Source organism: Opisthocomus hoazin, chromosome 6 (assembly GCF_030867145.1).
Source record: "Opisthocomus hoazin isolate bOpiHoa1 chromosome 6, bOpiHoa1.hap1, whole genome shotgun sequence".
NCBI classification, from domain to species: Eukaryota; Metazoa; Chordata; class Aves; order Opisthocomiformes; family Opisthocomidae; genus Opisthocomus; species Opisthocomus hoazin.
Genome location: NC_134419.1, coordinates 7438886 through 7466414, shown reverse-complemented (window position 1 = coordinate 7466414; position 27529 = coordinate 7438886). Strand labels below are relative to the sequence as shown.

Below are 27529 nucleotides of genomic sequence, written 5' to 3'. Positions count from 1 at the left end.
ATCCAATCATCATAAAGTTACTGACTGAAACTACACGACAAACTGCGCACGTTCCACGACGCTGTAATTCTGTTCCTTCTGCATTAGCTGGAATAATAAGCTGCACATGGAATTCATCACATTCAGGGAATTGCCCTACTATTATTTTGCCTGACAATCAATCCGCCACCAAAATGAATTAACTTTTAACCTAAAGCGGAGTACAAACTAAATCTCTGGGGACTGAACAAGGACAATGTGACCTAATTATGCAGCTACTTTGCAATACTGATTTCAGCTATGAAGGAGAAAGGTGGTGTATTTGACTGTTGGCTAAGCAGTAGAGATCTGGCTTGTTTTTGAAAACAAAGAAAAATAGATTAAAAGCAACTATGCTGGTTCTAACTTATTCCCCAGAAAACTATCCATAAAGACCAATTCTGTTTTCACCTACCTGAATGAGGGTATTGGGGCCTCCATTAAGGCCTCAAACTTAAGCACAAACCTGATCCAACCACCACCGATTTCCCACAGGTAAATTAATTTATTCTAGTGGAACCGCTGCAAAATTTATTAGGAGGTAAAATTCTCGGCTCTGTGCTCTCACAGGGCTCAGTATTAGTCCTGTAAGAGCAAAGACTGGTTTTGCCCTGCAGAGAAAGCAGCAGAAGCCCCAGAACTTTGACTGACAGCGAGACCTGACAGCCCCCTGTAGAAGCCCTTCTAGCTCAATGGTTTCAGTATTTTTCAAACCAGAGACTGCTTTTAAATGTGAGGGGAACACGTTGACACTGGGGACTTTCAAGCAAAGAAGCAATATATGTATGTATATAGATTCTTAATATACATACACATATATATGCACATATATACATGCACATACACATAAGTATTAATTAGTAAGGTCAAGAAACTTGTATGTTCTAAGTCCTTTGTCCAGATATGCACATATGTATTTGCTACTTAAATCACCAGGAGTCATGTGCATTTATTTGAGGACAATCTTTTGGGCCCCTCACTACAAGAAGGGCATTGAGGTGCTGGAGCATGTCCAGAGAAGGGCAGCGAGGCTGGTGAGGGGTCTGGAGAACAAGTCTGATGAGGAGTGGCTGAGGGAGCTGGGGCTGTTCAGTCTGGAGCAGAGGAGGCTGAGGAGAGACCTTACTGCTTTCTACAACTCCCTGAAAGGAGATTGTAGTGAGGCAGGTGTTGGTCTCTTCTCCCAGGTAACTAGCAATAGGACGAGAGGCAATCACAGAATCACAGAATGGTCGGGGTTGGAAGGGACCTCTGTGGGTCATCTAGTCCAACCCCCCTGCCGAAGTAGGGACACCCAGAGCAGGCTGCACAGGACCTTGTCCAGGCGGGTCTTGAATATCTCCAGAGAAGGAGACTCCACAACCTCCCTGGGCAGCCTGTGCCAGGGCTCCGTCACCCTCAGAGGGAAGAAGTTCTTCCTCATGTTCAGACGGAACTTCCTCTGCTTCAGTTTGTGCCCGTTGCCCCTTGTCCTGTCGCTGGGCACCACTGAAGAGAGTCTGGCCCCATCCTCCTGACACCCACCCTTGAGATATTTATAAGCATTTATAAGGTCCCCTTGCAGCCTTCTCTTCTTCAGGCTGAACAAGCCCAGCTCCCTCAGCCTCTCCTTGTAGGAGAGATGCTCTAGTCCCTCAATGGCCTCAAGTTGTGTCATGGGAGGTTTAGACTGGAGATTAGGAGAAATTTCTTTACTGGAAGAGTGGTCAGACATTGGAACAGGCTGCCCAGGGCAGTGGTGGAGTCACCATCCCTGGAGGGGTTTAAAAAACGTATAGATGGGGCACTTCAGGACATGGTTTAGTAGGCATGGTGGTGTTGGGTGGATGGTTGGACTTGATGATCTTAGAGGTCTTTTCCAACCTATGCTTCTATGACAAAGATTAACCTTTTCAATCCGTTTCTGTAACTGTAAGAGATGTCCAAAAGCAAAGCCTTTAAAAGCTTGTTTTCTTAAAGGAATGGGACTCAAGAGGCAGATCACACTGAAGGTGGCCCCTCTCCCCCAGTGATGAGTTCGTGTGCCCTTGTGTCTGGCTGAAATTACCAGTGTGTTTGCACCTCTCAAAGAAATAAACTACAATTTTACAAACACCGGAAACAGTCTGATGTGTGTCTTCAGGGGGGAAAGGCGGGCATGGCTTAGCAGTGTGAACGCTGTTGAGCAGTAAGCTGGTGGTCAGCCAGCCAGAGATCACACAAGCCTCAAGCACACACCACACCACTCAGTGTAAGGCGTGGAGAACCACAAGAGAAAGGCGCAGCAAAGCTCTGATCTGCAGGAAACAGATTCAGCAGTTCTGTGTCTCTGAAAAAGTTTCTGTTTTAAAAAATAAATTCAGTCAGCATGCCTAGAAGTGCTCTCCCTCGCTCGAAGAAACCCTACATTTCCTCCTTGAAGCCCTCACAAGCTAATACAGTGGCATGAGCCAGAGACTGAGGAACAGAAGAGCCAGGACACACACTCACCGCACTCGGGTACTGAAATTCAAACTTCACAAACGCATCCAAATCTCTCGGTGACACACCTGAATGAGAGAACAACCAGGCAATCCAAACAGCCCGTACAGATATTTTCATTGCATCTGTAACGTCGAGCAGGATTTTCAAGAGCGACTCATGACCTGTCACTTGACAACTGAAAAACCCATCCATCAAACCAATATCCATAGGAAGCTGGCATCCAAAGGAAAACATCTCCTGTTTTTAATGCTGCTGTTAGTCCTGAGACAACCTAGCGCAGATGGTTTACAAGCTCCCCAAAACAAGGGGCTAAAAGCAGCAATGCTGGCAGGAGCACTGTGTACTGAAGGGTCAACACACATTAAGGTGGTGCAGAGTTACGGCAGGCACTCATAACAAAACAGGAGATAAACACGAAACTTAAAACTATGACCCAGTTACGAGCAAACCCAGGACAATTTAAAAGTTCTTCCCTTTGTCAAGACGGAACTCAGATTCTCTTTATTCTTACGGGGTTTTTTTTTGGTTGTTTTTTTTTTTTAAAATACCTTAAATGTTCAAAGGTTTTGGGGGGCTTGAGTCTGAAAGCTAGTTATTTTGTTTTAATGAGCGCTGGCTACAAAAGCCACAACTCCTGAAGTGGTCTTCAAGGTCGAAAAATCTCCTTGCCCACTACTTTCCTTACTTACTCACAGGAAAAAGCCCACATGCCCTTTCAAGTACATACCTGGCGGAGCTGGTAGGTTTATCCCCCTGACAATAAGAAGGTGCATTTCTGTGCTGTTGAGCTCAGAAAATATCCTGTGAAAAAATAAAGACAAAAAAGTGTGTTCATCCCAGCAGCCCACCACCACCTCATCCACTGCCAGACCAGGATGCCACTGGTATTTGTCAGACATCTTTCAACAGTGCACTCCTACATAGATCATCTTCATAAATTGCAGAAGAGCAAGGAAAGAGCACAACCGAGGGAAAAACATCTCTGAGCTACAGTGAAAAATGCCAAGAACAAAGCCTGAAGGCAACAGGATTCAGGGAGAAATACAGAGGAAAGAAGAGTGGCTGAAGCAGCAGAATTATAAGAGACAAAGCTGGAGATATTTTGAAAACAAAAGAACCCAAAACAGAAGCTGGAGAAGTTCTTCTTTGTATTTAAGTTGTTGAGTGGCCTTTCAGAAATGCTGGGCCTAACCCTAGCTGCCACCTGAGCTTGCTGAAGCCAGCAATGTCCTGAACAAGAGCTAGAAACCAGAAAACTCTCATTCCAGCCTGCCTGAGAAATCCCTTTGTTTTTCCACACCTTATCATTTTAAAGGTTCTTTCCTCAAAGTGATGGCTTGGAGGATCCATTCCTTGCGCTCGTGCAAGCTGTAGGATGTCCATATCCTTTTTGCAACCTTGTGCCAGTTTCTCAAACCTACAGAAAAGGCAAACGAACAACAGAACAGCTACACACACAGTGGAACGTCCAACAGAGCATTCTGCCAGATACAGGGCACAGAGCACGCCTCAGACCAGAGATCTCAGAGCAACGCGGAGATGCAGTTACTGACCCTTTCACAGAACAAGCAGCTTACCAACCCTAACACCCATCATCTTGAGGGGGGTCAGGCAGAATCAAGCCTGACCACGTTGTGGGATGACTAACAGCAGGCAGAGGGTCTTACCGAGTCGTTTCTGCTACATTTCCCAGATGCATGAATTGCTTGGAATACTGCATACATCTCTGTCAACAGAAACAAATACAGATGCACTTAGTGATCCTTACAGATCACTACAGATTCCTGACTGGCAGAGAGTTTTGAAGCTGATGACCATTAAGAAAACTCAAAGACTTTCCCCAAGTCATCCAAAAATATCCACTCCTCCAATTCTTCAAGCCCAAAGTTGAGCACAGGATTTGTTTGAGCTGTTCTGCTCTCCTAGTTTTTAATCACTTGACATGAGGTTCACCCAAGGGCTCGTCTTAATCATTCGGGTACTATTTTCGAACTTGAGTGTTCATAGTTAATAGTGATAATTTGATAGTCCCAAGGCTCCAAGAACATCCTCTGACTTCAACTCGTAAAGAACCCAACTCTGAAGAGTTTCCACTTTAGGACACACAAAATCAAAAGTATAAAAGCAAAACCAAAGACCCCCACAGAAACAACGATGGGATTATAATAATAAAACCCAGAGAAATGTAAAATAAACCCAAATCATTTCCAAAGAAGATAAAACGGTCACCTCATGTTGGTCCTTCAGCAATTTTAAGAGCTGTGCATATACTTCATCTGCTTTCTGAGACAGCCTGACATCTTCATGGTGTATGAAGATAAAATCACCCTCATCATCTGTAGGGGGTGATGGCAGCTGCAACACAAGCACACCACATTTCAGAGCCCTTACAGGAAAAAATGAAGTAGACAAAAAGCAGTCAGAATGTATGGAAAGGTCGGCAAAAGCAGATGGGTTGTTTTTCTTTTCTTCTCAAGGCAATTCCAACCTAACCACTACTTATACCACTGCCTGACAACTGCTTAAGCCTTAAAACCCTGCAAACTCTCTTGCAGGCCTAGTTCCCTGATTATTCAGGTCAGGAGAGCTATTACAGTGGGGTCTGGTTTTCCCATCTACCCAAACACCAAGAGAAACCAGGGCATCGCTGTATCACATGCACCTGATTCCTCACCCCAAAATGGAGTCAGGACACAGCTAAGAGATGTGCTCGCACCCTAAGACCAGGGAACATTTCCAAGCTGCATGGTTTCGGTGTGCCATTATAAATCAAGGAGCAAATGGTTCATGGAGACTAAATTTTCTCAAAATGTGGCACATTTGAGGAGCAGCAGAGGAAACAAACTGAAACAAAAAATAAAACAAAAATATAGGGGAATTTCAGGGCTCAGCATCCAGATTTGTCACTTGAGCAAACTTACTTAATTTGCATCAAGGAATATTTATTAAATCATTCACTGTTTGAAGTAAGCACTTAGATGTCCAAGAATGTGAAACAAAGCAGAATACTAACAGTCCTACTAACCTTGGAAATGTCAACAGGTTTGCCACGTTTTGCTTGCTCAATCTTTAGGTCAAAGCTCTTGGCTGTTCTGAGATACATCTTAGCCTGTTCAAGGTTATTTTCCTTCTTTGCTTTGACGGCTGCCTTCATGTATTGCTTCTTTCTGTTCTCCAGAAATTCCAGCTGTTCCCTTGCTGAAAAACAGTTGTATAAAAACCCTCACTCATCTGACACTGCCATGCCCCTGAAACAGGTTTATCATGTTCAGTTTATAGCCAGAAAAAGGTCAGTAAAAGTACAGATATCAAACAAGGACATTTCTTCGCTGCACTTAATTGTTTCTTGGCCAATTTCAAGTATCAGAAAAAGAAACAAATTCCTTCTGTCGTGGCATCCTTCATCAAAAAACCTCACAGCACCTCACAAGTGTCACAACAGTAATTACAGCCCCTTATTTGCAGGCAGGAGACAGACTCCAGTACAGCTGACTGGTTGAAGGCAGACGCTGAATTCAAACTTTCAGCTTGACACGTTAACTTCTAAAATACAGTGAACATTGTGCGCATCTTCTGTACTCATTTCCTCCCTTTCCCCTGATGTGTCAGAAAAAAATATAGATGAGCCAGTGTGCTGGCACATTCAGACACATCACCTTTGCTTATTTGTCATTCCTTGCCATCTTAGCTTCTTATTAATTCTGGGGTCTCCTCTTTCCTTTCCAAAACAGCAAAGGACAACCACACAAGTCAGAAAAGATGGGTTTGCCTTGTACGCGGTCAGTGCACCCTGCCTCTTCTTACACCTCACGTAGGAAATGGTACAGCACGAGCTGATGACAGCCATTGCCAAAGACACTCATATGGCATTCACCGCTGCACTCTACTCGTGATCACACAAGCTAAACACCCCTCGCAGGAGGTGCCTGTCTCAGCAAATAAATACGCCAATGACTCTCACACTATGTTCGCTGCTGTCAGATCTGATGTTCAACTTATTCCCGTCCTCGCACAAGAGCCCGCTGTCCTGCTGCCGTGAGCAATTTGCCCAATCAGCCAAAACCAAACTAATTAGACAAGGTAGCTAGCCCAGATTCCACCGAGGCAAAACCCATGGTGTGCTCTGTGAGGCTGAGGCACGAAGCACAGGTATTCTCCGAGAAAATCTGTGGAGAATGGACTGAGCAAAGCCATCAGTCCAAGTGGTCTTGGCTCCTCAACTTCCCTGATATTGGTCTTAAGTGCAACTGCTCCACTCCCACATGCCTTATGCTCTCCAACAAGAAACACACAGGTTTTTTTACAGCTGATTTATCAGCTATGGGCAGCTGCAAGCTGCACTTCGTAATTCTGGGGGGAATGAGGTAACATTTGGATCACAGAATGCACTTTGGCTACTGAAATATAGCTTTACAATAGTGAAGTACTGACATTTTGTTGTGAAAATCGCGTCAGTGTGAATCTGTTCAGGTTCTTGTTGCACCTATTTGCCTTATTTTAAAATACTTCAAACACCCAGGAGAGATTACTGTAACACTAGAGACCACGTATTATCAATTCCTTCACAGCATAAATCTAGGGCGATTCACTCAAGAGATCAGCATGTCACCTGAATTTTAAAAAACAAAACTCCTGAAGATTCATAGATTTTCAGAGCCAAAATGGACAACTACTACATTTTAGTGGTCTTTATAACAGAAGCAATGGAATTTTTCGGAGCGAAGAGTTACGAGCTAATCATGGTGGCGCTGAGAAATGCCTTTGCACTCTGCAGAAGCACTTGCATTGGCCAGCTCGGCAGTTCTGCTTTGTCCTGAGGGAACTACCCGGGGCAGAACGGAAGAAGGAGGCTGGGATTACAGTCAAGGCGTGACAGCAGAATCAGTGAGAGCCTGAGCACTGCTGGTGTGTGCCCAAGTCACACCGTGAGGTGGTGGCTGTCCCTTACTATCTGTACAATTAATCTTGTACAGACAACTGTTTAGCGACCTTAGCAACAGGAGGACTAGAGATTGATGAACTCCTGCCAGTCTGAGATCCTTGGATGAAGCGTTAGGCTGAAACCACTGTCTGATGTAGGAAGCTGCATTAGATCAATGAATAATTCACACTGGCAAGTTGTCCACTTTAATGAGAGTATATGTAGAGTTCAACTGTGAGCAGAGTTAAACGTTATGAATCGATACACTTGTTACACCAAAATTCATTAAAAACCCAGCCACCCTGATAATTACACATGCTGCCTCTGCGAACTAAAGCTGGATGGTTGGTCTGGATCTGCCCTCCTGCAGACACCTATATCGAGGCTCCTGTCAGAGGAAAACTATGCCACACATTCACAGGCTCGTAGCTAAAATATAACCAAAAGTAGTCTTTACCAAGGTATTAAACTGCACTAGTGCAAACAACTTGCACGTGGATCACTGAGAATGATGACCCCTTCACCTTACCAGCTGGAGGGAGATGATCCATTGACCCTGCCTTGTCCGGGGTGGCAGGCGATGGAGCTCGTTGCACATGCTCAGGAGAGCTCTCCTCCTCAGCTACAGCAGATGGGACTGTAATTGGCTTAACAGCTTGGGTCGGCTTGCCAGGCAGCTGAGCAGGCTTCTTGGCAACTGGGGCCTGGGTCAGAGGTTCATTCTAGCATAACAAGAGGAATTTCGTATTGAATACATAAAATCTGTTCCAGAGTTGAAGACAGCATCTCAACAACCATGGTTATCACTGTGTCAGCCTTCTGGTATCACTTTTGAGGGGAGCATAACATTCCAGACAGCAAATTTTAACTTCTGGAGGTTCATGAGCCATGCCATGCCATGCCATGCCATGCCAGCAGGTAGTTGACCTATGCAAGCGTCAAACCTCCACTATAGAAGGAACAAAAGGAATGTTCCACAAGGCAGTGATTTCAAAAAAAGCAGATGCCTGCAGAAAAACCATCATCTGGGAATTCTCTCCATTAAAAGCTACTCCAGTTGAAATACAAACAATCAGCAACCAAATCCAGAGAGAGAAAGAAATCAAAGTCTAAAGGCTGGTGCTGCCTGACAAAAAGCAGCAAGTGCTGAACATCCTGGGAAAGCACAAACATAGGAGCTACTGGGATGCAGGAATAAAAGTACAGATTTAAGTACTTTAGAACAACGAAAAGGGGTGGCCAGGCCCTGAAGTGTTTGCTTTGAAAATAAAACCCACATACAAGACAGTTATGAAAGAGCCAAACTCTGGACTCCTCGACTCTGTAGGTACTGACTGTAATAACATCTCATCTCTCTCTCTCTCTCCCCTACACTATAATGCAAACTGAAATTACTACCAAGATCCTGTACTCTTCAGACTTCTGGGAAATGTATCAAATCTCAGCACCCTTGCTTGACTGGAAATCCAATGGCCTCGTCTCTGCATACAATGAGACAGCATTTTAACTGTTTACACACCCTACTAAGAAATACTAACCTCCTCCTCTTCTTCGTTCTCCTCCATGTCTGCCAGCTTGCTGGCACTCTCCAGAACAGCAGCTATCGTGCTGTCACCATCCGCTGCTGCAACACCAGGAAGAGGGGGAAATCCTGAGGAGGAAAGGAATATAGAAGTAGAGTTGCATAAGACCTATGTTCTGTCTTCCATATGTCTTCTTTTCCGTAAAGCTATTTCTATCCAAGTATGTATTACCTATTATCTGATGTATTTCAGAATTCAGCATAACTACACTGAGACCAAGGCCACAAAGCCTTGCTAGATAAAGTCTGAGAGATCTGATCTTAAGCCTACCACTCACAGATACACAGGCTTAAAAGGACGATGCTCAAATGATGCAGTAACAGAGCACAGTTTTCTAAGCTGAGCAGCTGGCAGCCAGTCAAGGGACCTCACAACCTCAAGACTCTGGTAACAGAGAAGCCCCCAGAACCAAAGAATTCAGTCTCTCTCCTTTGCACTAAAGGACAGCAGCTTGTACAGAACATTGCCGGCTCTTTTTTCCCCCGTCACTGCTGCCTCACTGTAGTTGGTACACAGTCCAGCAGAAAATCGGTGCTACCCCATAGCGTAATAAACAATACATCACTGACAGAATCTGGGTAAGACACTACGCCTCCGCTGGAAATCTACTGCAATGCAGAGGTGCAAAATACGGCAGAATCATAGTAGTTAAATGTGAAGTAAATGAAGAACAACCCTTTTCATTATTTTATTATCCTTTCAAGGATAGGACGAAGGCTTGATGATGGAAGGTAAACCCTCACCTTCACGCTAGCAGTTCAGTGTCAGCTTCAAACAACAGAGACCCAGAGCCACTAGTATGAAATGCCTGTTAATAAGATCTATCTCATTAATATGTAGCAAGTAATCATGTTGCTAGTCTCATTAGAATTGCAAGAAATAATGACTAAACTGCTTCTACACCTAGAGATGGCTGCTACAGGGACAGAACAAGTTTGAGGTCCACACGCAGGCAGAACACAGAATCCTCGTGATTCTGTCCCCGCGTGGCATTTGATCCATTACTCAGCAGCATTTCTGTCTCCAAGGAGGTCAAGGCTGGTACTCATCATCATCCAGATGCAATGAAATGCATTGCTGGTCCATTTTAATTTCACTGCTGATATCAGTGACTGCTTGATGGTTGTCTCCAATGTAAATCGTAAGCCCTCTAAATGATGGCTGAAAAACATGCAGCTAACGTGTAAGGAAATTGAGGCGCTATCCGTATTTTCATAGGTGTAAATATGGAGTACCTCAGTCTTACAGGAACTCGTATTTGCCAAGAAACTGATCACATTCGAGAACAAGGGATGCTAAACTGCTTTTGAGGGACAGCTTCAAAGCACTGAACCATCAAAGCAGTCCATGACCTGACAAGAGCTGGCCCTGCCTACTTTACTACTATTACAGTGCTTGCCATTGCCACATTCGATAGTGACAAAAACGCCACAAGGTCCGTGCCCCTTTTCTAACTTAAAAATATCTAGGCACCACTTTGCAGTGCTAGGTGTGTCTTTTCAGAAGAACACATCAGGCTCAAGATAAAAGGAACGATGCTTCCTAGGCTAAAAACAGTATCATGCAAACCAGAAGTGGAACATTCATGGATGACCTTGCCCAAACTTTTACAGACACAGCATTATATGTTCTGATGAAGACAAAAAAGCCACAGAGCGTCTCAAGAAGCAGGTTCAGTCTCTGCTCTGTCTCTCTCTCAGTGTGACCACGAGCATGATTTGCTTTGTCTCTGTAGACTACTTTTACTACCCACTGAAGCTGCAATACTGACTTGTCAGGTGTTGCAAGATGATGATTAATTATATAGAGTTCTGAGGCTCCTGCTGGGATTCAGCAGAATGGGGGACATCAGGCAAATTTTTTCAGCTTCAAAAATCTCCCTCCAGTAAACCAAGAAGCCAATATATCCCAAGTTTACTCCTTCCTCTGGGAGGGCTGGCACGGAGGACAGACAGGTAACATGTTGAGCACCTGCCCGTGGTTAAGTTGTTTAACTTTTCAAATAGCGCCCATTTTAAGTTCCAATGCTGTCCAACAGGCAGCCAATAATCAGCAATATTCACCAGTGTGAAAGGTGGGGAGCATGTTAACAAGCAGTTTCACAATACCATCAACAGCAAGGCCGGCCTGCTCACTGAGAAAAAGGAGGAGTCATTCCATAGGATGAGGGGGCAATATCTGCACACACCCCCTTCAGACCCCAGCAGAAACACAAAAGGTGGTATCAGGACATTCTGTATTCACACTTACCAGGAGGAACAGGTAGCTCAGAAAAATTCACTTTTCTCCCTGCTTTATGGGCTCTTATGGCATCCTGGTATTGCTGTAATGAAAGGCACTCACAGTAAGACACAAAATGAAGTTGACAATAAATTTGCAATCATTCATATTTAACCAGCATAAATATTGCAGAATACACAGTATTTTGCTACAATACGTGCATTGTCGCTATTTCTCCTTCCTCCGAATGCTTTACAGCTTCCCTGCTGGGGACTCTTTTCAAACAGAAGGACAATACACAAATTATTTCAACCTTGAAAAAGTCTTCAGCCAGAGGACCAATTCAGACGACTTTGTTGGATGCAAGCAGCTTGCTACACTTTCATTTTACCTTGGCTATCCTCTCGTGCATCCTGCCTTTCCGATCATCCCCACTTGCTTTAGCCTGTGCTGCTGCCGACTTGTACTTCTCAAGTCTTTGCTGCAACGCGTCCAGCACTGTTTTTGGCTGCTGCAGGGAAGCTTGAAATAAGACAAACAATGAAATGCCATATGTTTCAGATTTCAAAACGTATCAGCTGCCTTCCCCTCCCCCCCCCTTACCTTTTGCAGAAACAAAAACACCATTGCAAAGTCTTATTATGAATACAATTATTGTAAAGAAAATTTATTAACTTGTACTTCCATTACTGATTCAGAACAAAAGTACAGCTGGGATCAGCAGCAGGAACATTAGCTAGGTTGACTCAATCCTGCTGCAGTTCAGTGGGATCAGGCAGAGCTTAAAGTGCCTTCCAGCCATGCTATTTTTATGGCTTGCTGGAGAAATCCAAAAGTCCTACCCGAAGCTTTTTGGGTGTGAGGTTCAGGTGTTGTAAGATCCTGGGAACTTCCCACTGGAGCTGGTACCTTTTGCTTGGATGCATCTTGTAGGTTTCCTAGGCTTTCAAGATCTGAAAAGCAAGGGAAGCAGGAAGCTTCACAGCGTGTTCCATAAATAGCAAGTCAACCCATGTTACTCAGAAAACCATCAATTTGATCACATCATCTTCCTGAAAGCTTTTTGGCTTCAAAACAATATCTGTGTGGCTAAATAAGCCTAAGGTTCCCATTGTTCAGAGAAAATGCTTTATAATAGAAAATCTCAAATGCTGATTTAATTTAGGTTAGTGCTGCCTGAGGGAAAAGGAGGAAAAAAAAAAAAAAAAAGTAAAACCTGTTCAAGTATTCTAAGAATTCTCTCCCCAAAATATAACTTGGTATCTTGGCAGATGGAAAGAGTGAACAAGATTGCTAATTGACTAAAATATCCCAGTAACGAAAGATGTGCTGAAAAAGGGAAGCAAGTAACACCATCTATTCAGACACCCAAGTTTCTGGCATTGCATAACAGTGGTTATTTCAGAAAACAACAAAAATATCCACTGCAAAAATCTTGCAATTAAGGCAAGATTGTATCATGGGTGAAGTTTCTCTCTAATGCCATTTGGTGATCAGTTTATAACTTAAGGAGTCATAAATCTCATGATTTACTGAAATAAAGTAATCTGTCATTTAGTTTCTTAGAATAAAATAATCTGCTAAATTGTTTAAAACAATGAGTTGCACAGACCGTACATTAATTGTTGGTGGCAATACTAGATCTATTAAAAGAAGACTCTCTTACAAGGATCAAAGTATCTTTCATACTGGTAACTTGCTTTAAGATTTAGACTTAACTGCACTGCAGTGTTTGTTAATCTCTTAATCTGAATGTTATGAACTTCAGTTAAACACATAACTTCATCAAGTATTACAGTAAACTTTAAGAATGTGCTATTACCCTTCTCTCCCTTCCACTTCAAATACTGGCTGCTATTATCTAAAGTTATAAAAATAGGAATATTAGACATCAATACCTACTTGAATTTGTAATTTACAGAGAGTAACTTCAGTATAAATAATGTTACCTAATCTTTCTTCGTTGATTAGAATTTGAATATGCAGTAAGCCTCAGACCTAAGTGGTCTCCAATTATTCTTAAGAGTTTTGCAGTCAAATGCAGAAATATTCCGTTATAGCACAGACTTCTGAAAGGGTTTCTGCAAGATGAGCCTTACCCTGAGGAGACGGAGGCATATTCTGGAGGTCTATCGGCTGCCCACTGTCCAAAGCTTCCAAGACCACATTAAATTTCTAATGCAGAAAAAACAAAACAGCAGATTTATTCTAGTAACGTCCAAGACTTGCTAGCTGCCACAACAAATACTTGACACTCAATGCATGTCGGTATAACATAAGGGATGTTTAGCATTCAGGATTTCTTGTGCGCACACCTTGCCTGTCTTCATGTATTCCTTTGCCTTCTCCAGGTCCCCCTGCTGCTTGGCTTTTAAAGCTGCTAATTTGTACTCCTTCTGCCTCATAAGTAGTATTGCTCGTGTGCTGTTGTTCTGCAGACCTGTCAGAATGAAACAATGCTGAGATTTACACGCAGCATGCAGGATGGGCATCCCTTGCTACGCCCTTCTATTCAAACCTGCATTTGTCCTCTTTTGCTTTCAATCACACAGCCATCTTACAAAAGACCTTTTTCCTCCAGTCTCCAGAAGTCCTACCAGACATAACAATCCCACCTTTCCCAATTGAAGAAAAAAACCAAAGAAAGTATTTTAGTCAATATCTCAAAACTCTTTAAAAGCTTGGAATTCTGTATGTCACAATATTGAAGGAGAAACTGAGGCACGGGAAAAGTTAAGTGAAAGATATTGATACAGTACATACAAGAGCTCTATAAGAATAACTGATTCAACTGCCCGTATTTCAGCATCCCACTGACAATTCTACCTGGAACATTCAGCAGGGAACTTCCAACACAAGCAGTGCTTTTCTACACAGTGCAGACGTCAAGAAAGATGCAGCATTAAAATAGGGTTGCAACTGCTTATCCTCTCAGATCATGGTACCTGTTTCCATGGTAGGACTAGAAGCAGCATGACTCTGTAGAGACTCTGATTCCAGATGCTGCACTGCCTCATGAGAGGTCTCCTGCTCATCATCTGCAGCAGACTCAGCTTTATTCTCTGGTAGGGCACTGCCTGAATCTCCCGAACTCTCTAGCTCCACTCCCATGGGCTGAGACAAGTGAGAAGAACTCTTTCCTGTTGCAACAGGAGGTGGCATTTCTTCCTCATTGATTTTTTTGCCCTTCTTCACTGCAGCCAGCATGGTTTCCAGCATCTGGCAGAGATGGAACAGCAAAGTCAATAGGCATTTTCATCAAACATATTACTAGCATAAAATCATTAAAACACAAATTCATTCCCTTATTCATGATGGGATCTATACATGCCACTATAGATTGCTGCACTTTAGCTCCCTATTTTTCTCCAAGACCAACTTCAGCGCTAGTGAAAGGTGTCCAACTACCAGAGCAACACAGTGCAAAGGACTTGTTACCCAAACTGCATAATTGCAACTACCTCAACAACCAGAATTATTGGATAGCTGATATGGTCCACTCAGCTTTGTCACAGAAAGTCACCAAGGAAGTAATTTATAATAACTGTAGACAGACTATTATGTCGTTAAAACAAAACAAAATACACTACTCTGAAATGCCACTACCCATGTGGATTCAGGGAGAGAAGGAGCCTGCATACCTATTTAATGCAATGACAAAAGCCATCAAATACCAACAAAGGAAATGGAGCTTCAGCTGGCGACCTACGGCACGAAGCTCTCACCATCCGTAACATGGGTTAACTGCTGCTCATTTTTTTAAAATCCTTCCTCCACTACAAATACTACCTTTCTCAGTATTTTTATTGTTTTTTAATTTAAGGTTCAGACAAAAGACCACCACGCACTTTAAGTCAAAACAAAAGTCCTACTTCTTTCATATTCCACAGAAACTGAAATGGAAGCACAGAAAGACAACAACAAAATCTCATCCGTGCCAGAGTCACTGCTATTTTTGGTTAGCCATGACACATGACGTTGTTTGACCTATTAAGCAACAGTGGTAGAGATACTTTGGTCTGACTGCATGTGAGATCGGGGTTCAGACCAGTACAGCACCCCACACACAGCACTCTCTTCTCCACGTGTGGGATCACAGATTGACTGGAAAAGGAATTAAACACTGAGATTAAAGTTTACAGTTCCAAGAACTACGTATGAGAAGTAACTGTACACCATTAGTTGGCATGCCACTATGCTAATTAAGGAACTGTGAGCTGTGAAGGGGTAGCTAGTCTATTATCCTTAGTCACACTGCTTAGGCACAGGGAAACTCTCTACCTTGGAAAAACAAAGGAAGTGGCAAACAGTGCACTAAGCTTCGTTACTGGATGAAATAAGCTGGTTTGCCTACCCCTCTCGCTCTCTGAAAGGTCAGGTGGTTTCGTGCACGTTCCTTTCAGAGCTACCAGGCGGTGGACTCACACAGACTTCTCCTTTCTTGTGCATTGCCTCCCCTGGGTCTGGCCTCGGTTGTTCCCTTTGTACCCTACGACACCCGGCAGCCAACGAGACAGCACATTCTTCCCTCAGTGGACAGTGCTGAGCTATAAAGCTTTGCTCAACAAGACAGAGCCGGCTGCTGGCTGAGGCAACGGAGGAGACCACATGAAAGCAAACAGAAGTAAAGGCACTCTGCCTGCCAGTAATCACTAAGCGCTACCAACTGCCAGCACGCCACCTGGCTGAGAAGATGCAAAGCTGAAGAAACCGCTCCTTGCTGCAATTTTTAATTGCCTTAATGAAAAATCCTGTTCTAGCCATTTTCAAGCACAGCCAACACACTCAGGGAAAGGTATCGCCTTCCTTCGTCTCACAGAGCTGAGTGGAAGGTGAGTATCTGAAGGCAGGCAGGTATATGTGCTAGGAAAGCTCCTAAAATTTGCTCTACGGTAACAGTGAACAGCCATCACAGGTCAAATTCAGATCTAGATAGGTGGGTTTAACATCAGCATTTATCACAAACCCTACCCCCAGCTACCACTAGCCACATTCAACAGAAACAAAGCTGACACACAAGTATCAAGAAATGTTTTTAAAGTAACTCGAGGCAGCAAATTCGAATTTCTCTCCCCTTTCAACAAAATCACACATCTGGAAAGACTCTGAACTACACATCAGAGAACTGACTTCACCTCCCCTCCTCCACATGCTCGATGAACCCAACTTACCTTAAGGCCTCTTTCATATCGGCGTATTTTGGCACTCTCACCCGACTCCTTTGCGTTAGAAATTGCTGTCCTATAGTTAGCAATTCTCTTCTCTATTGTCTGTTGCAGCTCACTGGTAACAGCAGGAAGTGAGGTGGTCTCAGAAAAAATAATAAAACAAATCAAGAAAACTTATTTCATCCAATGATACGAGTTTTCCCACAGCACTGAAAAGCAAATACTCCTCTTCTACGCACACTCCCACTAATCAAGAGCGCAAGAATGAAACAGTCTCTAAAACAGAGGAGCACTTGTACTACTCTAACGGTCCCTGGATCCACCTCTGGGCTTTCTCTCAAAGCCGTAATAGAGAAGAATGGGTGGAGACATTTAGAAAACTCACAGTCAGAGGGTAATCGGAGCCATGTGGTTAGGGAGTAGGTGCAGGAGAACAGTAAAGTCTCTCAAACACCGAACAGCGGGTGTGAAGAGGTATTTTGGCACAAATCTTGACTTTTTCTTATTTTTAAAACATGCTAGTTTACTCCCTTCTGGAGTTCTTCAGCCTGGTTTTACTACAACAGCTCTTTTTCCTCCTCCTCCAGCCTGGAATTAGTTCAGTGACAAAAGCGGCCTAAGCAAAGTTACGAGTAGCTATTTACGAACATACCACAGCTACAGAGACCTTTCAGATGGCTACTGATGTAATTATTGCCATTATCTCTATAGAAACACTCTCAAACCCATTTATTAATGGGCCCAAAGCACAAGGGCACTGGAATCTGTAGCACACAACAGAAACGTGGCAGTAACTGACTACAGGATTTGACTGCATGAGTATTGACACGATAAGCTGAGAAAGCTAATGCTACTGAGAAAAATTCCACAAAGATATCAAAGATGCTGAGTTACAACATGTCTCACCATTTCAAAACACTGTTCAATACTCTGAGGGGGAAGACAGGAACTCTGGCAGCCTGAACAGCAGTCTGCATGCCCACGTGTACCATGAGGGATAAGACATGCTTGATTCCAACTGTTTATCTCCTCAATTCTAAGTTAACATTAAAAATCCTCTGAACAAAGCAAAAAATTCACCTATGTCAACACAGTATTGGTTTCCATAGAGAAGACAGCAATTTCTTGGAGGACAAGAAGATCTCTCTAGATCCTTGTTTGTAACCCTGGTATAAGCTACATGACAACAGCAATTCAGCAAAACTGCCAGGAACATGAAGCTCTCCCTACCTGTGGTTGCAGTTCAGGTTGCTCATTTTCTGGTTCAGCTGCAGATGGCTCCACTGCTATCATTTCATCCTCACAGCTTCCCGTTTCACCTTCCACTCCCAGAACTTCTTGCAATTCTGCCTAAAGTAAAAGTGAAAGCCAACAAAAGGCTATTCCTCAAAATTTTCTGTTTTCTCAACAGACACAATAAAATCAAGTCTCAAGCTCCAAAACCTTTGGATGGACCCTGAACCCAAACAGAGAGTCTAAACACCTTATATTCTAGTCTTTTTTTTTTTTTTAATTTTATATTTTTATTTTTAGATGAAACTGGTTCCACACCAGAAATCCAGATATGACTGAAAAGGCACACTGCAGCTCCAGGATCACCACACGAGTTTGTGGTTATGCATGTGAAGCTGGAGAAGCTCAGAGAAGTACTTTCACAAAGATCATTCCAACCCAAATCTGAAATTTCCAAAAAGCATCTATTAACAACGACAGTCAAAAACACTGCTTAACACTCCTTCCCTAAACCCTGCCAACTAGATCACTCCCTGAGATGCCAAAGAATTTCTTAGAAGATATTCTCTTAGGGCAAGCAGTACTCAAAGCAGTAGCAAAATGGTGACAGACATCACTTGAAGGAGAATGTGCCTGGCTGTATTTCACCAGCAGATATAGAATGGGATTCCCGTTCTTCACCCACTTCTCTAAGACCCTCACACATACGAACGTTAGCTAGGACACTCTTTTTCTCTGGTGTGCAGGGGCTGGATCCTGCAAAGCCTTGTATCTAACGGAATGCTTTTGCAGTGTTTTAGCCTCTCACCACAGAGTTAACAGCTAAATGCAGTTCTGTTAAAAAAAAACAACTAATAACTAAGACATACTAAAACTTTTTGCTAACAAAGTTATGCATACCAACAGGTCTGTATCTTTCTCCAAATCTTCATCATCTGCTTCTTCCTCCTCATCTTCATTCAGGTCCTTCATACACTCTGCAGCCATCTTTTCAATATGATCCATAGGCAGAGGAGCTGTAAAAAGAAACCAGAAGGAGCCACAAACCCTAAGTAAAAGTTATGCAGTCACTGGATATAAATTCTAAACGAGCTGCTACCAGCTGAAAGAAAGCAGTGGTTTCTCCTCTTCTTGCCCCTTATCAGGCAGTGTCGTAGGTAAATGAGAGTATATTCGTGGACAAAGGGCAAAGGCTGGGGAAGTGAACATCCAGAAAAAAGGCAGTACCAGTCTGTCTGAGAGTGACAGTGGAGGCAGACAATAAGACAAGGAAAATGACTGCATCCAATAACCTAGCTCAGAAATTAGATCTTGGGGACAAATAACGTCTGTTTACTAACACAAGGAGCCTGAACAGCAAAATGATAGGCATGGCCACAAAAGAGAAACACACTGTGGCAGGTTTACACAGTAATGACATTTAAGACTGAATAAGAAAGACAAATAAGACTGGATGAAGCAACTGCTTCAGAGAAAAATTACAAGAAGTCACCTAAAGCTCCTAGCCTGATGTAAGACACAGGCAAGTACTTTTATGATAATATTTACAAAAACAACAAGTAACAGAAACTTCGTCATTATGGAAGACCAATTTTCCAAAGAAAAGCTGGAGAATCCTCAGTTAAGATAAAAATCAGTTGTGGCAGAAGAGCAAATGAATATAAACTGTTGATGAATAAATCTGACAAGAAGTTTCTATCCATGAAAGTGAATTAATGGAGCAGCCTCTGTTCCCAGTAGGAATAAACATCTGAACTAGTTTTAAGCATGAAAGGTATTTATGACATGATTGTCCATATCCCAGTAGGAATAAACATCTGAACTAGTTTTAAGCATGAAAGGTATTTATGACATGATTGTCCATATCCACAAGGCGTGGACCCAGCACCCTTGTCAGGGCTTTCTATTCTGTGTCTTTTGTCTCACGTCAGTTTACTCTAACAAAATGTAATTCACTCCTGGTGTAGCCCCTGACTGACAGAATAAATTCCGACTCCATATGGAACAGAAGTGGTCCACATCCATCCATCCCTAAGTGCCAATAAACTATTTCTTTCTCCTGGTTCTATCCCTTTTCTTCTCTCCCTCACGTTGAGCTAATCTGAGTCAAAAGTACTCTAATTCCCAAAGACCTGCATGTACGAATTAGACCAAGTTAGCCCAATAGTTAAAGGCATGCGATACTGACACTTGCATTAAGCATCCCTGCACACCTGACAGTAAAACAGGGTCTACACCACGCTTGAGACTCCACCAGCTGATCCATTTTCTCAATCTACAGTCCTGACCGCAAGAACATCTCCCTCTCTCCACCTCATGTTAAACTGGGTACATATTTATCCTTTGAAACTGCTGATGCACGTTAACATCAATTTTAGAGACACACTGAACAACACAAGCCATAAGCCAAACTACCAGCTGTTAACATGACAAGCAAGAAGACAGAGCAAACTATCCATATGTTTGAAGACAGCAAGAGAGGAAGACAAGGAAATCTTTCTCCCTTGACAAACTATTTGTTTTAGACATCAAACTGCAAAGTCACACTTGGCATACAAAAATAGAATGCTCCAAATCAAGGCATCATACTCGTCCTGAGCCCAAGAGCAGCAGCAGCAGAACACTGGCACAGAGATCTAAACAAATCAGAAGAAGTGCTGTTTCTTCTGCCTCTCTAACTACACGTCTGCATTTTCTGCACTGCTGTCTCATGCCCATGAGATTTTCCCTTCTCCAAATCTTTCTTGGCTGCTTTGTCTTGCAATTTCTCTTCGAGTTTCTGGTCTTTACCCTGAAAACTCTACTTAACTCCTCCTTGCCAACCACATCTTCCTTAACTATCAACTTCCTCTATGCACTGTCAAAGGTGAACTTATTTGCACACAAATGCCAGCTGTCCATGTGAATGCCTCTGATACTTCCCTATGCAGACATATGACTGTGACTCACCTGTGTCAGGAAATGCTCAATAAAATAAAGATCTTCAGGACAGAGTTTTACAGTCAGTTTAAATGGATTCAAAACGGATCCCACCCTTCCCCTGCATTTGCTGAATCAGCTGAAAATTAATCCAGGTACAAAGCTGTTTCTGTTTACATAATCTAATTTACCGTATCAGTGCTTCAGGACCTATATCAAACATGTTGCTCATATATTTGACCCTTAGCAAAACTCTGCAACGAGGGTAGCAGGCCATATCCAAAGGCAACGGGCTGTACTTCACAGGTCAGTGTCCCTTACGTGAAGCCCTACTAGAGGGAAAAAACCAACCGAGCCTCCTCGGATGCTTGGTTCAGCTCTTATCCAGCATGGCAAGTCGAGGCTACAATTTCAAACACCCGAGTGGCTGACCAACTGGCATCTATCAGTCACAGACAGCAGAGATCTCTGTACTTAAGACGCTGCAACAGTACAGCTTTTGCTGCCTGCCTCTTCAAGCCAGTCAGAGATTACCTCCCCTCCCCACCATCAGAGCTCTAGAATGTAAGTCCAGGAGTAAATTCTTGCACCTTGTGCTCAGCCAGGAACTGACCACTAGGAAGTATTGTACTGGATCCCTTTTTCCTGTCCCTCTCCAGGCAGAATCGGTTTCTCCCCTGTCCTTACTATACTCTCCTCCTTTCCAGGTGCTGGCCTGCATCCTGTCCCCACCACGCACCATGTCCCCACCACTACACTGTACCAGCTCTCATGAGTCCCCAGTGCCAGCTGTCCAGTTGTTCGTCTTCCACGAGCTTCTAACCTACATGCTCCAAATTCTACCAGGAAAACAGAACAACTGCAAACTACTTTGGAAAATAGTTTTATGAGCTATAACTCCCACCTTTAGAAGGCATAGTAAATGTTAACTTTGCACTGTCTGAAGCTTCATTTCCTTCTTATGAACAAAGAGACTGAAAAAACACATTAAGTGACAGGATCAGGGTCAGAAGGAAGTCAGCACTTGAAAAGCTGACAGCAATTCAAGAGCTCCTGATTCCCAGATTCACACTCAAAACACGATACCAGGTGTTTTAACCATGAATAACCTATGTCCAATTGCAGAAGTTCTGCAAAACTGCTTATTAGCACAATTGTGCTTATTAGCTTTAAGGGTTTACTGCAATCCTGAAATCTCAAAAGTGGAAATGATTTAGAATTTAGATACAAACATCTCCTCTGCCTCTCATCAATTACAGTGTCTTGACAGTCACTTTTTCGAAATACTTAAAAATTCCTCATTTCCTTGCTGCTCTGTGCAAAGTCCTTCAAATACTACATGCAAATTACTGCAGAGTTGCAGATAAGACTGTAGTCACACTAACTCTTCTTTCCAGCATCTGCCCACACACCCATAGCAAAGGTAGGTCCCAATCTCCTTCTCCCATCTCAACCGCTTGCTGCCACCCCTCCCTTGAAGCCACAGCAGGGTTCAAATAGGCAGGTAGCAAACCAGACGAAGGAACTGGTTCAGCTGAAAAACTTCTGTTGTTGTGCTAGGTTATTTTTATAGATCAGTTCCCTGAACCAGCTCACCCTGCAGCTCTAAATACGTACATCAGCTTAGAGGTAAAGCATGCTCACTAGAGACTGCCCCTCTCAGCAGCAGCCTTCATTTATAGATTACAGCAAACCTGTAAAATGCTGCATGGCTGCATGCAAACACCACCAGACAAAATAAACAGATGATTAAAATATTAAGCATAGTAATGATCCATTCCAAGAGACACTCTAACCTCCTGCATAACACAAGCTACAGGATTCTCCCAGTAATTCCACCAGTTCCAGGACTTCCCTCTTACAGGGTATTCAGTTCTAGTTACAGAGTCCAAGTAGCTAAAAATTAAATACTCATTCAGTAAATTCAATCTTTAAACAAAAACAGAACAACCACCAAAGAACAAACAACCCACTCTCCACAGAAAACACAACTTCCATTTTGAATTCATCTAGCACCTACTACAACTTTATATCACTGCATATGCCAAATGAACATGTCTTAATTTAGTCATTAAATTGGCTAGCCATCATCTTTTTCCTACGTCTACAAGAGTATAGACAAAAAAACCTCTTACTCTTTTCATTGAGTAACAACTTAAACCTTTCAAAGTACTGCAAAGAGTAATTTCATCTTCTATCAGTGATGAAAAAACATTTTAGATAAATCAGTGATTTGTAAATAGGTATCTCTAATAAATTATTCAGGCTGTCAATAAGTAAAATCCAGATATTTTAACTTACTTTTCCCTTTTGGTTTTGACTTCCCCTCTTTCACTTTTGCTCCTGTGATAGCAGCAAGCTCTGCTTCTAGGTCCCCATCATCCCCACCTTCCTCTGCACTCAGCAGCATCTCTTCAGGATTGAAATCTACAAACAGCCCCAGCTGCAACCAAGGGGAAATAAAAAAAATACTGCAGTTAGGACAGAGATGACACTCAAAAACATCACACTGAATGGATTACTGAAACATTTTCATGCATTCTGGATTGTTCATTTTTTTTAAAGCCCACTATAATACCACTTTTACTACCAAAACAATGCACACCAGGCACCCATAATTGATGTAAGGGATATAAATCTTAGTAAGTCACAAATATAAAACTCTACATAATCAACAATTTCTTAAAATCCAGCCTATCTAATAGTCTGACATAACCATAACAAGGTAAAATAAAATGATGTCTGTTACATTGAGCCTCATGAAGCAGATATTATCAGGGAAGTTCAGGGCAGCTCCTGTAACAGTTAAGCTAAAAAATATTCAACCATAATTCACACAATACAGGTATGACATGAGTACACGGTAGAGACTTCACCCTTATCTCTTGGAAGAAGCTATATTTACATATACAGAACTGTTCCATACTTCTCGTTATATCAGTTTGTAAATCATAAACACGTGGAAAGCCTATGCACACCCCCAGAGAAACATCACCATTACGAACCCAGCAATGCCAACACTGCTCTGGAGAAAACAATCAGCGCTCTGGAACAGATCATCAGCTGAGCGACAGCATCTCGGGCAAGATTATTAATAACAGTACCCAGAATTTGACAAAGCAGTGGGGGCTACCACTCAATTGTTAAAAAACGTGCCAAAGGACATAAGTATCAGAGAAATCCTGAGGTCTTAGTCTAAAAGGTATTCTTCTAAGATGCCATTTTATCACAACTTTTATATCTCTGGTTAAGGTACTAACTGCCCCAGAAATAACAACATTTTCGCTCAAAGTATGCTAAGCTTTCTTAAAATCTTGAATTAACGGAATCAGGTTCATCCTATGAGGTAGCGGAACAGTTTTCCTCAGACTTTTTCAAAGCACAAGCCCCTGATGGCTCACTGGTCTTCACATGGCCATTTAGGCAGCAGTACAGCTTCCTTCAAGCAGAGCAATAAAAATCAGTTCTCGTTATCACACAGGTTAACAATCTCCTCCTGCCTTGGAGGATTTGAAGCGGTGCCAGAAGCTGAAGCCGCCTGCCAGTTTACAAACTAGTGTGAATCAGTAATGACTTTTTTTAACCCCATAGGAACTCATGTGCTGATGGCTATTGCCTTGAAATATTTTGTGGCTGTCTCATCCCTTTTATAATCCCAAAGAATGTGAAACATAGATGAGAAACACCAACTCTAAGGACCAGGATTCAAAATCAGCAGCTATTTACTAGCCCTGATCCTGCCTTTGACGTTCGGTCAAGCACTGGGCAGATCACTTCATCGCGCTCTGCCTTATCCATCTCCCTTCCATGAAGAAAAACTAATACATTTGCAGACTTGGACAGAATGGAAGGAAGGTCAGGACAAGATTTAATTGGGAAATATTTATAATGGTCATCTAAATATTAAAGTTCTATGGAACATACATACACCTTTCATTGATGTGCAAAATGGAACAGGAGCGCATGTGATCTGTTCATTCCTACACTGCAAGTGCAGAAAGCAAAGCAAGTGTAGTAATGAATGAAGTCAAAAACAGAATCCAGCAGTTCTAGCTCTAAGTATCTCAACCTGTTCAGTAAGGTACGTTTCCAGTGAAATTAGTAGTATGACACAAATGTTTAATAAAACAGAAAAAAAAGGTTATAAAAACCTTGCAGTTGATAAACTATATAGCACAAGAACAATTTAAATTGCGTTAACTTGCAAGTGAACAAGCCATTAGTGTATTTGTTTCAAGAAACAATCCTCCATGCTGTAAGACAGGCTGAACAACTAACTGTAGTGAACTAGAAATTTGTAAAATATATTAATCAGATCCTTTATTTACTCTTTATCTTTTTGGAGTGTGGCTTCTTTTTTTGGAAGGAGGAAAGGTATTTTCATCTTTTACCTTCTCCCTTGTTCAAATCAACTAAATTATATACTACCTGTCCAACGGAGAAATGCAAACTTTCATATTAGAGCAACGGCAGCATTACAGATCTCTGCCTAAAACCATTCTGCCTCCTGTACGAGAATACTAGTTCCTAAGAAACTGCCAAAAAAAGAGCATCTTATCTTAGCTATCTTCTCTTTTCCAATATCCTATTCCAATCTCTTTTCACATTTCCCTATATTCTTATCAGTTATTCCTCCTCGGTATGTTTTTTGCCTCTATTCTACCTTCAAAGGTTTTCGAAGTTCCATTCTGGTTCTGACATAGTCTTTACCTCTAACTTTACTCCGGTTTTCTTCCACTATTCTGCCCAGAATTTTGCCTTGGCTGTATTTCCAATTTTGACACTGTTGCGTGGCTTCCTACACCTGCCAACCACGACTAAATCACGTTTCTCTCCTCCAGGCATCTGAAACTACATCCAAAGGTAAAGAGTACAAAAAAAACCCCAAACACAGGGACATGTCTAAGCTCCCTTTCAGCTACAGGAGAGGGACATAAGCTTATCAGTCTCTCTGTTGCAAGAAAAAAAGACCACACACAGGGAAATTAAAATTAACTGTCTCTGGTGCAGCACCTTCATGTTCTCCCATATGTGCCCCTGAATTTCTTCTTTGATATTCTGGTCTTCTTATTTGTTTTCATCGAGGTGCAAGAAAAACCTCCACATAGTTATCAAAGTTATTATTCAATCTCAGTATAGCTGGGGTAAGAAACTACTACAAGCATGAGTCATGAGGTCTCCTGCAAAGATTACAGCATTGCAACAGCGTGCCTTCCCTGCAAGACCTCCACCGCTGCCTATCAGATATTTACTTTGAGAAGAATGCGCTAAAGGAGAACGCAGGAAAACAGGCACTACAGGCATTTAAAAATTTTAATTTTTTCGTGGTCCTGCAATACCTTACTAACACAGGGGAGAGTCGAGCGTGGGAACAGCAGCAGGAGTTCTGAGCCAGCCTACCCCGCGGAGCAGGAGGAGGTTTCCCTGCCTGCTTGACACCCACATCGCCCTGGCCCTCTGCCTTCCTTACCTGCTTTGCAACTGCAGCTCCCTGGCCCTTCGCCTGAGGGCTTTTCTTGGCTCTCCTGCCCAGCATCCCGGTGCGCGGCTTCCAGCGGACTGTGGCTCCGAGGGGCTGCCAGCACGGAAAACCGAACGTCAGAGCCCTCGGAGCCCCACCCGCACGCCGGCCGGTGCAGCGCTTACCGGCACCCCCACAGCCCGGGCAACTCCCGGAGGCAAAGCGGGCGGCGCCCACGCGTAACCCAGGGCCCAGGCCCGGCCCCGCCGCCTCCCGCACCGCGGCCTCCCCGGCCCGGCCGCAGCCCTCCCTCCGCCTGAGGCAACTCGCGCCCGCCGCTCCCCGACCCGCGCACGATGGCGGGACCCCCCCCCCTTCCCGGACCCCGCACCGCCTGAGGGCGGGGCAGGCCCTCCCCGCCCCGGCGCAGGGAGGAGCCGGCGGAGGCGATAGGCTGAGCGCCGCGTAAATAACCGCCGCCTCCCGCCTCGGGGCCGCCAACTGCACCGCGACCGGTCGGCCCCGGCTCACCTCGGCCTCCCGCTGCACCAGCGCCGGCCCGGCCCGGCCCGGGGACGCCTCGGCCGCGGCTCCAAGGCAGCAGCGCGCCTGCGCGGAGGGGCGCGGGGGCGGGGCCAGCAGGGCCTGCGGGAGGAGCCAGGCGGGGCGGGGGTGCGCGGCGGGAGCGAGCAGAGCGCGGCGGGAGGGTGCTGCCATGGCGGGTCCCCCTGGCGCTAATTGTCAGCTCCAGGTACAGCCATTTTTACAGTTTTCAGTCCGCAGCCGTGTTACAGGGCTCCTACTCGGGTGGCTGGAGAGAGCCCTGCAAACGCAGTCTGGGAAATCCGAACCCTGAGAAGTCGCTTTTCCGAGAGCTGGAGCTTAGTAAATGAAAAAATGGAAGCAGCCCCAGATCCCCCTCAACAGGAGGAATTTTTGGAGGCTGGTCCACAGCAACACAATTTTAAAACGCGTTTTCAAACTCTCCCTCTCCCACTGACTCATGCATTTTGGTAAACAGTTTGATCGCCACAGCAGATTTTTTTTGATTGATTGATATCAAGGATTGCTTCAAAGAACTCGCCTCAGGTAATGCAGGCCTGTTAAAAAGAGTTGCTTACTTGAATGACAAGTATCATCCGGTATTTTTACTTCCCTGGCAGCAAACACTCTCCTAAATTCAAATATTCAGCCTTGACTGCAAACTGAAAGTTCCTTTACATTGTATCGGTAATGTAGATTTAAGCACATTTTATAAATCCTTTTATACTCAACAGAAGTCAATGAGGAAAAGCCACATCAACTGCACTGCCACAAAGACACTGCTGGTCTTACCATCGAAAGCTCCTCAGGCATTAGCAGTGATGCCAGTAATCAATTCCAAGTTCAGACACCTCATCTGGAAGGGGACGAGTTACCAGCACAACAATATTTTAAAAATAAATAGTTTGAATTCAAATATTTAAAATGCTTTGAAGCAAATTCTTTATTATACAAAAAGTGCTTTAATACAAACATTTAAGCAAAGTATTTGGAAAAAAAT

The 27529-nt window shown here is 43.4% G+C and overlaps 1 protein-coding gene across 3 annotated transcripts in view; it reads right to left on the bottom strand.

Moving 5' to 3' along the window:
* CC2D1B (coiled-coil and C2 domain containing 1B) overlaps positions 1-26595 on the bottom strand; it is a 38000-nt gene extending 11405 nt beyond the window's left edge. For 2 of the 3 annotated variants that reach the window (XM_075424490.1, XM_075424489.1), the window contains exons 1-20: positions 26518-26595; positions 25996-26100; positions 22827-22968; positions 18507-18622; positions 17604-17723; positions 16377-16514; positions 14151-14424; positions 13521-13645; positions 13305-13380; positions 12048-12158; positions 11597-11727; positions 11236-11308; positions 8941-9053; positions 7932-8124; positions 5507-5679; positions 4711-4836; positions 4149-4207; positions 3782-3898; positions 3209-3282; positions 2488-2546 (exon numbers count right to left, since the gene is read on the bottom strand). In XM_075424490.1, coding sequence (XP_075280605.1) covers positions 2488-2546; positions 3209-3282; positions 3782-3898; positions 4149-4207; positions 4711-4836; positions 5507-5679; positions 7932-8124; positions 8941-9053; positions 11236-11308; positions 11597-11727; positions 12048-12158; positions 13305-13380; positions 13521-13645; positions 14151-14424; positions 16377-16514; positions 17604-17723; positions 18507-18622; positions 22827-22968; positions 25996-26061 — 2286 coding nt within the window. In that variant the 5' untranslated portion in view covers positions 26062-26100; positions 26518-26595. Of the gene's footprint in view, positions 1-2487; positions 2547-3208; positions 3283-3781; positions 3899-4148; positions 4208-4710; positions 4837-5506; positions 5680-7931; positions 8125-8940; positions 9054-11235; positions 11309-11596; positions 11728-12047; positions 12159-13304; positions 13381-13520; positions 13646-14150; positions 14425-16376; positions 16515-17603; positions 17724-18506; positions 18623-22826; positions 22969-25995; positions 26101-26517 lie in introns of those variants that run through there. The other variant, XM_075424491.1, reaches the window with a different exon arrangement.
* Positions 26596-27529: the final 934 nt, after the last annotated feature.